The sequence below is a fragment of the Lipotes vexillifer genome, unplaced genomic scaffold, assembly GCF_000442215.2.
Source record: "Lipotes vexillifer unplaced genomic scaffold, Lipotes_vexillifer_v1.1 scaffold680, whole genome shotgun sequence".
Lineage (NCBI taxonomy): Eukaryota > Metazoa > Chordata > Mammalia > Artiodactyla > Lipotidae > Lipotes > Lipotes vexillifer.
In genome coordinates this window covers 2,304,141-2,316,991 of record NW_006780838.1, presented here as the reverse complement: position 1 = coordinate 2,316,991, position 12,851 = coordinate 2,304,141, and the positions used below count along the sequence as shown (strand labels likewise).

The window sequence follows — 12,851 nt, the reverse complement described above, 5'->3', positions numbered from 1 at the left end:
TAGGGAAAGTGACTGTAGTTACACAGCCACACAAATGAGGGTAAGTCTCAGTGGACGAGAAGAGGCAAGAGCCTGTTAGGGGAGCCCCAACCGGGTTAAGAAGGCAGGGAAGGCTTCCTTGAAGAAGCAGTGCTTTTGCTTTTGCTGAGGTCTGAAGGATGCATAGGCTAATGAGGAGAGCGTGTGGTCAAGTACATCCCAGACAGAGAGAGCAGCGCATGCCAAGGTCCAGGGGCAGGAAAAGCAGATTGAGGACCAGGGACTGAAGTCAGGCCAACACGGCTGGGGCTTGAGATGGAGAACGAGGCAGTAGAGTAGGGGAGAGGGGTGCAAGCTGAGGTCACAAGGACGTAGGTCTACCCTGAGCGGGCATCATGCGTCATGTGAAAGGGTGTGGTCTTCATCCAGAGGGCAACAGGAAGTCTCTGGAGGCTCTCAAGCTGGCAAGGACGGTAGACAGGACGTGATTAGATTTGCATCTTGAAAAGATCACGCTGGCTTCCACGCTGGGAACCAGCTGGAGGCTGGCCAACGTGGGGCGGGGCCGTGGCGCAGGCCCGGGGGTGGCAGTATGGACAGGGAGGGTGTTGGAGGGGAGCGGGCAGTTCTGGTGAGGTTCAGAGCTCCTGGGGACCGAGGGTGATTCTCGGTTTTGGGCTTATATGACTGACGCGCGTGGCATCCTTCACTGAGGCAGCTGTGCAGGACTGTGGTCGCTGCCTGCTCCTTACCGTGTGCTGTGCTGAGCACTTTCATCAATCATCTCCCTTGACCCTCCTAACTGTGACATGAGCCTGCCCGTTACCACCGTCTTCAGGACAAGAAAATGAAGCTCAGAGAAGGCTAGTAACAAGTCCAAGTTTGCATCTAAATGGCAGATGCTGCGCTCCCCTGCCCCAAAGCCTGTGTCCCGTGGGCTACACCCTGAGCCACCCCCTTTCCCCATGCATGTTCTGGCATGGGATGTACATTTGCAATAGGAATGCATGGAGCGTCTGAGTCAGGCCCAGAAGCTAGACTTGGTTTGTTTAACGCTCAGGCACAGTTTGAGGCTGCAGGAAGCAGGAGAGAGCCAAGCCCGGGAAGCCAGCGCTCACTCACCCAGGGCAATTCCGCTCAATGGAAACCCACTTGGCAGGGAAGCTGGTGGCCACCCCCAGGCCCGGCTGTCCTTAACACGACTGTGCAGTGTTCCCTTTACACTGAGTTGATGTTGTGGCTGGCTCACACTCTCTCTTACTGGCTTTTTAAAATACCACTTGCTTAATTTTCTTTATTGGAACCTGGAACAAAGACCAAGCCCATAAGGGGAAAAGGCTTGTTATTCTCTTCTTGGTTGAGATTTAATAGAACAGCAATTATGTATTATTTGAACTGGGGCGTGTTATCTTTTTGCTGGCCTGGACTCCGCAGCTGGAGACACTGGAGCTTGTAAAGACGGACCAAGAGATGGCCGGGACTGACCGGGGGTTCCACTAGTGATGGCTGGTAGCCTGAAAACAGGGCTGCCCATGGATCAGGGAGGGTATGCCCTGTCATGTCACCCCCAACTCCCTCCAGAGCCCCACAGGACAAGGGGAGGAGAGAACATTCGGGACATGCCATCCATCCCTCCCCCACCAGGACTGGGAGCTGACCCAACAGCCTTTGACCCTGCCTCTGGAAGGCGACTGGTCCACACGGCTCCTGCCCCCAGGTCAGGTGGTTCCGTGTGCTGTGTTCTCTGGGTAGAAGACAGGACACAGCTTTCAAGCAATCTCTCTTAGCTTCTTTTCCTGCCACCCAACAGCATAGATGATCAGTCAATCAATCAGATGCTATTTATCGAGGGCACGTGCACGCCCATCCTTCAAACCCTGCTTAAATGTCACTCCTCCAAGGCAGCCAGACATGCCTTTTGGCCTGGCAGGCAGGCCGACCTGGGACTGAGCATTGGGTGCCTCACCGGGCCCCACCCTCCCAACACAGGGCTGTGCTCCATGCGGGTGCTCAGCTCTCCTAAGGTCCAGAAGAGGGGAGCTTCCCAAATCCTGACTGTCGCTACCTAACTGTGGGACTGCGGGCAGTCTTCAACATCTCTGAGCCTCATTTCCTTCACCCATATGATGGACATTATGACACCCACCTCCTTCACACTCTGTTGCCAGGGTGGCAGGGGCTGGTGTTCCATAATGGGAGGAACTGGTCTTCTCTCCCGATTCCCAGCAGCATCGTCTGATTCAGCAACCTTGGGAGGGGGTTAGGGCACACTGCGCGCTTGGAGGACGACCTGTCATTGAACCGTACAAGCATGCAGAAAACACAAAAGGAAAATCTCCCCTCTCTGAGATGGCTCCACTGATTTTCCCACGTGTACCATCTATATGAGATCGTGGGAATGAGCAGGAAAAACAGCCAGCCGGCTTCAGCACCTCCTCCCTCTCTTCACCCCAGGAAGGAGGGGCCTGTGTGTGTTTTTTTTGTTTTTGTTTTTGTTTTTTTGCGGTTCGCGGGCCTCTCACTGCTGTGGCCTCTCCCGCTGCGGAGCACAGGCTCCGGACACGCAGGCTCAGCGGCCATGGCTCACGGGCCCAGCCGCTCCGCGGCATGTGGGATCTTCCCGGACCGGGGCACGAACCCACGTCCCCTGCATCGGCAGGCGGACTCTCAACCACTGCGCCACCAGGGAAGCCCCCATGTGTGTTTCTTGAGGCCCATCTTATGGGCTTGTGGGGGCCCCTGTCCTAGAGGTAGAAGGGTTGGGGTGAGCATTGAAGGGGTAGCAACAGGCAGCTCTAGTGGGGAAGGGAGAGTCTCCAGACTGGTGGCTCGGGGCTCCAGGGGGACAGGCTGCTGGCCCCCAGAGAGGCAGCACCCCAGCCTGGCACAGATCCCAAACCCAGGCCTGATACAGAAGTGGCCAGGCCCCTTCCCCCTCCGAGGGACCGTGGGAGCTCAGATGGCGAGCAACACAGCAGTGAGCAGTCCGGCAGCACCCAGGGGACCCTTCCCAGACGTACTGCGCCACCAAAGACCCCAAGCCTGGGACCTTCGCGAGAGCAGGGCCCAAAGAGACTGGGATGGACTTTCCTGCCAACCCAGAGGGACAGGAGCTTGGAGCAGATTACAATTTATTTGGAGAAATAAAAGAAAAGTGACATTTCTTGTACCTGCGGGTCTGATGGAAGCGAATGCATACCCCCCACGAATGTATCATAGCTTCCCTTCTGCCACGAGCTGGTTCCTCACCTCCTGTGGCCCCACTGCCCAATCAGGTGGTGACAGCATGCTCTGAAAAGCCAAGTTGGTGACATTTCCCTCTCCGTGGAGAGGTGTGCTCCTTGCTCAGTTGGCAGCCTGCAGAAAAGGCCAAGCCGCAGATGTAGCCTTCCCTCGACAGGAGAGAGAAGGAGAGAGCCCCAAGCCCCGCAGGGACCGGGCAGCTTCCACGCAGCAGCGGAAAGATGGATTGATTAGCTGGTGTGACTGTTCTCTGAGGAGGACACGCTGTCCCTGAATCAGACTCTGCCTGGGTTAGCCCAGAAGAGGTCTCAGCCCCACCAAGTGCCCCTCTGCTTCCTGGTGCTTTTCATCTGGCTTTTTCCCACCAGGGCTTGTGGCTGTGCATATCGGGGAAGCAAAATATGTACCGAGAAGTTATATGACCTTCAGCAACTCTGTAGAAGGAGAAACGCTGCAGGGACCAGGTTCTGGCTGCTTACGTGTCCGGGGGCAGTTATATAGCAGCTCTAGAGGCAGACCTGAGTCTGTTACTTGCTGCGTGAACTTGAGCAATTCTCAAACTACTGCCTCTAAAATGGGCCTAATTCTTATATAATAGGGATCCTGGGATCGTTAAATGAAGGGCCTTGGCATGAAGGAAGTTCCCAAGCGGTCACTGGTATTTGTCACCATATCATTGTCTTACCTTGTCAGGCACACAAGTGAATTTTTTGCATGGTTATATACAAATGTCTGTTTTCTTTGCTCCATGTTCTTTTTTGTTGTTGTTCCTGGTCTTCCCTTCCTTTCACTATTCCATGGTCTTTTTTTTTTTTTTTTTTTACGTTTTCTTTGTTGAAAAACATCATTCCCTGCCCACATTTCCAGGGACCGACACAGTCTGCTGTGTTAAGGCCGTATCATATTCAGTTGTGTTTGCCTGGATCGGCCTCTGGTATTGGGCGTTTGAGTTGTTTCCAGTTCCTTGCTGTTGAAAATGATGCAGCTGTGACTCTCAGAAAGCTTATTTTTTTTGACGTGATCCCAACAGGATGTACTTTTGAGGGTGAATTTCTATCATGGAGATCCTTGGATCGGCACACCTATTGTGCCCCAAAGCCAGCTACGGGTCTTAGATGATCTGTATCCTTTGGGTTATCTCCCCTCGGGGCCTGAAGCAAAAGCCAACCCCTCAGAAGGTGCCAGAGGGCTCCTTGGTTATAGTTTTCCCAGCCCCTCAGCTGAGGAGGAAGGAGCTGAGTGTTTACGTTCCCGTATCCTCTCTCTTGTAGAAAGTCTGCACCAAATGCGGGATCGAGGCCTCCCCCGGCCAGAAGCGGCCCCTGTGGCTGTGTAAGATCTGCAGTGAGCAGAGAGAGGTAGGGTACCCGGGGCAGCGGGGTCTGGGGGTGGGCCTGGGCAGGGTCGGGGCGTGCACTAATTCAGGGAAGTTCATGGTTGGTCATGGAGAGGGGCTTCTCAGAAGGCCGAGGAGGGCCTACCAGGGGCAGCCCGGGACGAGGGTGGGGAGGGCAGCCGGCTGGCTTGACCGTTCCCCAGTGCAGAGGGGGCAATGGGCCCTGGTTCTGCTCTACCTGGGGTCCGTGGTTTCAGTGGGGAGCCCCTTGCATTGAGTATAGTTCGCAGGTGGCATTTCATGGGCGTCTATTATTATCATAACAGAAATGGCTGCCCCGGGTTGAAGGTTTACCCTGCGTGTGGCGCCGTGCTAAGTTCTCTACACGAATGAATTCATTTCATCCTTATGCAACCCCACAGGCCAGTGCTGTTATTGTCCCCTTTTAATGATGGGGAAATGGAGACGCAGGAGGTTAAGTATCTTGTGGGCACCGAGCTAGTTAGTGGGTCTGACCGTGGTCTAGCCGTGGTCTGCTGTGATGACGCCACCCCCAAAGTCCCTTCTGGTTCTAAATTTCTATCATTCTACTTCTGATCCCATTTGAAGGGAAGAAATCAAGGCTCAGCAAGGACTCTGAGGCAGTATCAGATGTGGGGCTCGAACCTACGTCCCCCAACCCCAAACCCAGGGCTTTCCTCACTGTGCCAGGATCAGGAATGGGGCTAAAACAGTGGAGGACCTTGTCAGGCAGCTCCTGGGGAAGGCCATGGGCCAGGGATCTCAGGAACAGAAGGAGTCAGGTAGAGGGAAGATGCCCCAGGTTTTCGAGATGTGGATTTATTTTTTTTACTTATCTGTTTGGTGATTAATATGCACCTTTCACCTGAGGATCCATAAAATGTCTTTAGTTAGGGAAAATCCTCAGCCATGATATCCTTGAATATTGTTGCCCTGCCATTCCAAGTCTCCCCTCCTGGAAACCCTGTGGGATACAGTTCTGAGCCTCTCCATCCATTCTCCACAGCTCCCAACTGTGCTTTCTCATTTTTTTTCTTTACCTTTCTGAGATACTGCTTTCCAGCTCGCTAAATCTTTGAGACTCTTTGTTGGTTGTCTCTCTCAGCAACAGCTTTCCTCGGGTGTTTTGGAATTGGGGTTTGTCTGCTCATCTTGAGTGGGAGTCCGTCTGTCTCTCTTTCTCTCCTTGCTCATCACCTCCACCCAGCTCTCCTTGCCGAGTGATTTCAAGTTGCCTCCACGCAGGTCCTGGGTCCCCCGGTGCAGGGCCAGCTGTCTTGGGTTAGTGATGAGCTGCATGTTCACAGCGATCATGGGATTATTCCTGGAGCCAGTCGTCAAAGCCATAGGCAGTCTGGCCAGGCCCTGGCTACGTGTGTGCTTCCTCCAGCTTCTATCACTATTCACATTCACAGATAAGCTTTAGTCTTAGGAGGTTGGGGAAATGGTACCTCTGCTTTTTTCAGCCTCCTCCCTCAGATGGAAAGTGCTTTCACCAGCCCCCGTTTCAGGGACTGGTCCCCCACCTCCCATGGGAGACTTTTAGTCCCTGTACCCTTGGAAAACCAATCTTCCAGCTCCCTCCACCTGCTTCTGGGTTCTGAGTCAGCAGGCTGTGCCTTCAGCCCCTCAAAATAGTAAATATTTGGAGCTTCTGATCCATCGAGATATATATCTTACTTCTGAGAACAGTTGAGCTTCCTTGCTGGAATCTTTTCATGGATCACTGCCGTGTCTTTGGAACAGGGAAGATAGTAGGCAGGGCCTCCAAGCGTGAACTAACATTCTAGCCTGTCTTGCCCAGAGGTCCCTGATGTCTCATCCCGAAATGGAGACGATAATACCTATTTCATGGAGATACTGTGAAAATTCAGCAACATCATTACAGTAGACAAAGTGTCCAGCCTAGAATAGGCACTCCATCAATATTAGAAGCCTGCCTCTCTTACCCAGCTGGAACTTCCCCCTCTGAACTTGAGGTCCTTCTGGGCTTCAAGGGGTCCCTTTTAAGATGCAGGCATCCGCGAGAGAGGAAAATTCCCTAAAATACTATCTTGTAGGAGATTCCTGAGCGGCTGAGCTGTGGGGAGGACGGAGATGAAGGAATTGTCAAGGAAAAGGAGGGCGGTGAGAGGAAAGACAAAGTTAGCAAGTGTCGGGCTTCTCTGGTGGCGCAGTGGTTGAGAGTCCGCCTGCCGATGCAGGGGACACGGGTTCGTGCCCCGGTCCGGGAGGATCCCGCATGCCGCGGAGCGGCTGGGCCCGTGAGCCATGGCCGCTGAGCCTGCGCGTCCGGAGCCTGTGCTCCGCAACGGGAGAGGCCGCAACAGTGAGAGGCCCGCGTACTGCAAAAACAAAAAACAAAAAAACAAAAAAATTTAGCAAATGTAATAATTTAGTGGAGGGCTTGGGTGGGGGTCAGCTGCCCCCGTCCAGCCCCACCGTGAGTTACCCTCACGCTCATTAATAGTCCTGAGCTACCGCAGGCAGCGTCCACCACCAGCCCATCCTAATCTCCGAGCTCTCCGATGCCCAGAAAAGTCTGAAATAGCTTAGGATGGATTTTCTTATCTTTCCTAAAGTAAAGAATATGAGGCTGTGCACTGTGCTATCAGTTTGTCCTTGAATTTCTAGAGGCTGATAAAACTGGGCAAGATCAAGGATGCTGTATTCCCTCTGCAGGACCAGGCAGACTGTGGACGTTTAGGAGGTGTGGATGGGCCCTGAAAGTATGTGTGTCTGTCTGGGTGCCTGTGGATACCACACCCAAGCGCTGCATTTTCCTGCCTGCTTTTGGGGTGGGAGAGTGCCAGGGAAATTGGTTTCCTAATGCCTTTTTTTTTTTTTTTCCGTAGAAAAATATCTAATCGCAACACAGAGATAGCTAAATAGAAAGAGCATTTGAAATGTCATTTTAAGTGCCACATAGAGCTGCTTCTGAGTCTGTGATTAAAAACGTGGAGTTCTGTCGTGCAGCAAAAACCAGGTCCTGATGGAAGATCTTGCCTTTTCTGACGGAAACTCTCATATTACTGTGCCCAAACACGCTTATCTTCTTTTTCCATTTGACTCTTCTCTGCTGTCATCTTTGGCTGTAATTATAAGTATTTTTTTCTGGAGTGAGTCGAATGTTGGTTACATGTCCCTGGGACCATCAGGTTGGCATTGCTGCCTGTTTTGTGCACCTCAGTGATGCAGTGGTGTCAGCTTCAGCCCCTCTGCTCTTGAGGAGCTTACAATCTCATGCATTTATTTGTTCGGGTATTCAATGCTTATTTATTGGGCATCTTCTATGCACCAGGCAAAAGAACTCTTCTCATGGGAGATGGAGACCACAAACGCAATAAAGTAAGTTCTGCCATGTCACAGATGGTGAAAAAGTACTTGGTAAAGGGGACGGGGTGATGGGAACATCGGGGTAGCTGCTATTTTATACAGGGGTCAGGAAAGGGCTCACTGATAAAATGTCATTTGAGCTGAGGTGTGCAACACACTGTGTGGCTGTGTGGACAGAAAGCATTCCAAGTAAAGGGCACTGCAAGAGTAAAGGCCCTGAGGCAGGTGTGTCCTTAGTAGGTTTGAGGAACAGCAAGTAGAACAGTGTGACTGGAGCAAAGTCAGGTTCAGGAGAGGAGGTCAGAGACGTGGCCTTGGTCCTTGTAGATCCTGGGAAGGACTTTGGCTTTTACTCTGAGTGAAATGGGGAGCCCTCGAAGGTCTGATGTAGAGGAGGAGCATGACCTGGATCCTCCCCCAATTTTTTTTTTTTAAAGTTCTCTTTTATTATCAATTAGAAGGTCTTTAGGATTCCCTGGTATGTTTTTTTTTGTTTTTTTTTTTTTGGTTTGTTTTTTTAAATTAATTAATTAATTAATTTTTGCTGTGTTGGGTCTTCGTTTCCGTGCGGGGGCTTTCTCTAGTTGTGGCGAGCCGGGGCCACTCTTCATCGCGATGCACGGGCCTCTCACTATCGCGGCCTCTCTTGTTGCGGAGCACAGGCTCCAGACATGCAGGCTCAGTAGTTGTGGCTCACGGGCCCAGTTGCTCCATGGCATGTGGGATCCTCCCAGACCAGGGCTCGAACCCGTGTCCCCTGCATCAGCAGGCGGACTCTCAACCACTGCGCCACTAGGGAAGCCCTCCCCCAATTTTTGAAGGATACTCTGGCTACTGTGTTGAGTATAAATTATCGACTATAATGTCAGAGTTCGTACCATGATATTTCATCTTGCTTATTTAGTATTACCCCAGATATTTAAGTTCTTAACTGTTGTTACCCTTAGAAATTTTCATTTTTTTAAATATTTTATACCTTTAACTCTTTTCTGATTATAAAATTAATATGGATCATTGACATTCACAATGTATAGAAAGCATAAAGAAATATACACTCTCCCCAAATCCATGATCTTACCATCCAGAGACAATCACTGTTAACATTTTGGCATAATTACCTTCTATCTTTTTTCTGTGTCTTTTTTCTTTATATTTTTGAACCTCTGTTTTAAAATTAACATTTTATCGTAAGCAGTTCTCAGTGTAATCAATACTCTTTGTAAACATTCTGTCATACGGATATTCTGCTAATTTAAGCCATCTGAGTTATTTCCTTTTTTCCTTCTCATTGCTAATTGCTTTATATATCTGTGTACATAGCTCTTTGCCTACATTTGAGATTATGTCCTCAGAATGGATACGTAGAAGGGAAAACTAAACACCAGTGTTTATAGACCCTCTTTACCTAGAGACCCTTGAGTCATTGCTTTTGACTTATAATTAGCTGGCTATGTGATCTTAAATAATGACATGCGGACAGTGTATTTTCTGAGTCTTTTGCTATCTGGTAATAGCTGTTGCCTTTATACAAAAAAGACAGTGACTTGACTGATAATGCAATTGATCATAATCTTTCCCGCTCCAAATTCTGTGAGTTGGGCTTCTGTTGTCTAACCGACCACATGTGAAAAGAACCACCATGAGGGAGAGTAGGCAAATGTAACGACTAGGCGAATCAGTGCCCAGGGAACTAGAGATAATAGTGAAACTGTGAAAGAAATATAAATAAGTTTGTTTTTTTTTTGGCCTCACTGCACGGCATGTGGGATCTTAGCTCCCCGACCAGGGATCGAGCCCATGCCCCCTGCAGTGGAAGCACGGAGTCCTAACCACTGGACTGCCAGGAAAGTCCAAATAAGTTTTTAAATTAAGTAAAAGAGATAAGAGAAGCAATAGAAGCCAATCTGAACAAATAGGACATTTGAAAAAAGAATGAGCAAATTTGAAAAAGAACCAAATGAACCATTTTCATTTCTAAAAATGAAAAATGTTATTAAGGGATTCACAAACTCAATCAAATGATTTTTTTGATCAGTTAGATTTTTTAGAGCAGTAATTTTTTAGAGCAGTAAACCTTGTCATTCCCATTAACAGACACAGATGTTTCCTTATCATTTGCTTCTTATTCATTGTTTTTTATTTTTGATCCCTGGTTGGCACTCCCAACAGCTTGGAGTCCTTGGCCCCTAATATCCACTGTACTGACTGCCATGAATATGACGTTTTTGTGACCACACGAAACTACAGTCTTTACCTAATTAAACCAGCTGCTTATATAAGTGTTCGGCCTCCCAGCTCCCTGTCCCACCTCATTTCTGTTCCCTCTGTGGATGGGCACGTTCTTTGGTCACTTTCCTGGTTTCCTTGTCGGCGAATTAATAAACTCTGATATAAGTTCAAGATTTAAAGACACAGAAAGGGGAATAAGGGACTTCCCTGGCAGTCCAGTGGTTAAGACTTCGCCTTCCAATACAGGGGGTGCAGGTTCAATCCCATATGCCTCATGGCCAAAAAACCAAAACAGAAAACAGAAGCAATATTGTAACAAATTCAATAAAAGACTTAAAAAATGATCCACATCAGAAAAAAAATCTAAAAAAAAAAAAGAAAGAAAGAAAGAAAAAGGAATGAGACATCCCTCAATGGACTGGTTAAATAGCACATCAGGCACACCTGCAGAACCCCAGGGAAGGACCTTGTGAGCCAGAAGACAGTTTCCAGGATGCAGTGTAGGCAACAAGCAGATGTAGCCCGTGAAGTCAAAACTGAGAACAGGAGAAGGCAGGCTGACAAGATCCGATGCTCAGCGTAAGCAGTTTTGAAGGCAAGAACAGAGACGTGGGGGAGAAGTCTGAAGCCAGGCGTATGCTTTTATTCCCTTTTAAATAACCTGGTAGTATTATTTATGCCTATATTTGGAAGTTAATAATGTTATCTGGATATGCCTAGGTCATTTTCAGTGATTTTTGTCTAGGACAAACATATTTGGATCTTCCATTCAGAAAAGCTTTTCAGTTATGTTTTTGCTTATTGCTTTGCTCCTGAACTAGTCTGGTCTCTTCTTGGGAGCATTTGTACTTTGAAGATTGCATTTCCATTCTCTGCCTTGTGTATTTATCGTCTTCTACCAAGTCATTTTCAAGTTCTCTTCATTTTTCCCTCCATTCCGAAAAATCTTAAAACTTTTCTTCCATGTCACTGATTCCTTTTTTCTTTTTTGGTCTGACTTTGGTGGCTTCCTGTGTTTGGTCTTGGTGGTTGCACATGTGCCTTTATCCCGCTCCTGGTGCTGTGAGAGCTGCAGGCCCAGGGTTTACCAGAAGCAGCTCAAGCACTGCTCATAGCCCCTTTCCTTTGTCTGGGATTCTGTTCCACGGAGGAAATACCCTGATTCTCCTGGCACCCGGCCCTCTGGCCATCAGGACTAGGGAGGGGGCTTCCCTGGTGGCGCAGTGGTTGGGAGTCCGCCTGCCGATGCAGGGGACACAGGTTCGTGCCCCGGTCCGGGAAGATCCCACATGCTGCAGAGCGGCTGGGCCCGTGAGCCATGGCCGCTGAGCCTGCGCGTCCGGAGCCTGTGCTCCGCAACGGGAGAGGCCACAACAGTGAGAGGCCCGCGTACCGCAAAAAAAAAAAAAAAAAAGCAGAACTAGGAAGGACTTGGAAATCCATAGCCCCTAGTTTGGCTCTCCCCCCTCTCCCCACTCTCCCACGATTGAGCTTTACTTAAGAAAACACAGCTTCCCAGGTGCAGTTCACTGTTGCCAGCTCCTTCCCGCTCCTGCCTGGTTGTTTGCTGGGAGTCTATCTCCCATCCATAAAGACAGAATTAGAGGAGGGGGGACAGCCCCTGAGCACCACCAGAAACCCATAGTCATGCCACGCCAGGAAGGCTGCCCAGGGACAGCCCTGACCCTGCACCCTGATCCCTGCTAGGCAGGCAAGGGTGGGTGGACCAGTGACACCCGTCTCATCCATCCCACTCGCCTGTCTTCAGAGGGGAGACTGACTGTAGGTGAAATGTCAGATCCCTCCTGTGCTGGTGTTCGCGTGCCCTTTATTCACGAGCTTTCTTGGGTGTGTTAGTGCGAGCTTGGGAAGGACCTCGTCAGGGGCTTCTAAACACATGATGTTGCAAAGCCAGAAATTCACGTCCTTGATTGTTTAGCCTTTAATCCGATTCATTAAAAAAAAAAAAAAAAAGAGTGACTCACTCAAAGTTATACTGTAATCAGGGGGAAAGTTAATTGGAATCCAGATTCCCCAGGATTCTAGAAACCATTCCTGCAGCCTCTAAAATGTACCTTTGGAGTAGGAAGGCTTCTTTGAGTATACAGGCATTCTCTGAGGCGGATGAGCTGGAAAGGGGAGGCCAATTTGTAAGTAATTGGAAGCTGATTAATACAATTAGAGCATTCTCCGCTCAGTGTCCGCTGTGCCTTCCCTGTTTCACTCAGCATCCTGATTATAGCTCAGCGGAGACCGGGCTGCACCAACACTTACTGTGTTTCCTGCAGTGCTTTTCATATAAAAGGTGTTCGCGAGAGGTTTGCTGATTGAAAGAGACATTTGCAAAAGAGGAAAGCGGGTTCCTTGTTTAGATCACTTTAGAGCCTTTTCCCAGCAGGGGGCTTTTGATTTCCCTGTAGTCTTATCACAGATGGCCCTGGCTGGGGTCCCATGGTGCCCATTGATGCTAGGTCTGTATTCCTGCTTCCGGCCCCTCTCTCCTTGTTGCTTCTTGATTGACTGAAAGGGGAATTTGTGGAGTAGGAAAGTGGTTTCACATACATGGTGGTTTTTAAATCATCTCAAACCGCCCCCCCACAGGCTGGCGGGTAACCAGTAGCCCAGTTAGGGCCCCTGGGGAGGGTCCACCTTGGCACAAGCCTGCAGGAGGTTGGGAGAATCAGGGGCCCCCTCGCTCCCAGCTGGA

General features: G+C 49.7%; 1 protein-coding gene across 1 annotated transcript in view; it reads left to right on the top strand.

Moving 5' to 3' along the window:
* The window catches only part of RPH3AL (rabphilin 3A like (without C2 domains)), an 87,210-nt gene that overhangs the window by 31,595 nt on the left and 42,764 nt on the right, over positions 1 to 12,851 (top strand). The window contains exon 4 of the mRNA XM_007454233.1: positions 4,494 to 4,580. Within this exon, the coding sequence (XP_007454295.1) occupies positions 4,494 to 4,580 (87 nt within the window). The remainder of the gene's footprint in view (positions 1 to 4,493; positions 4,581 to 12,851) is intronic.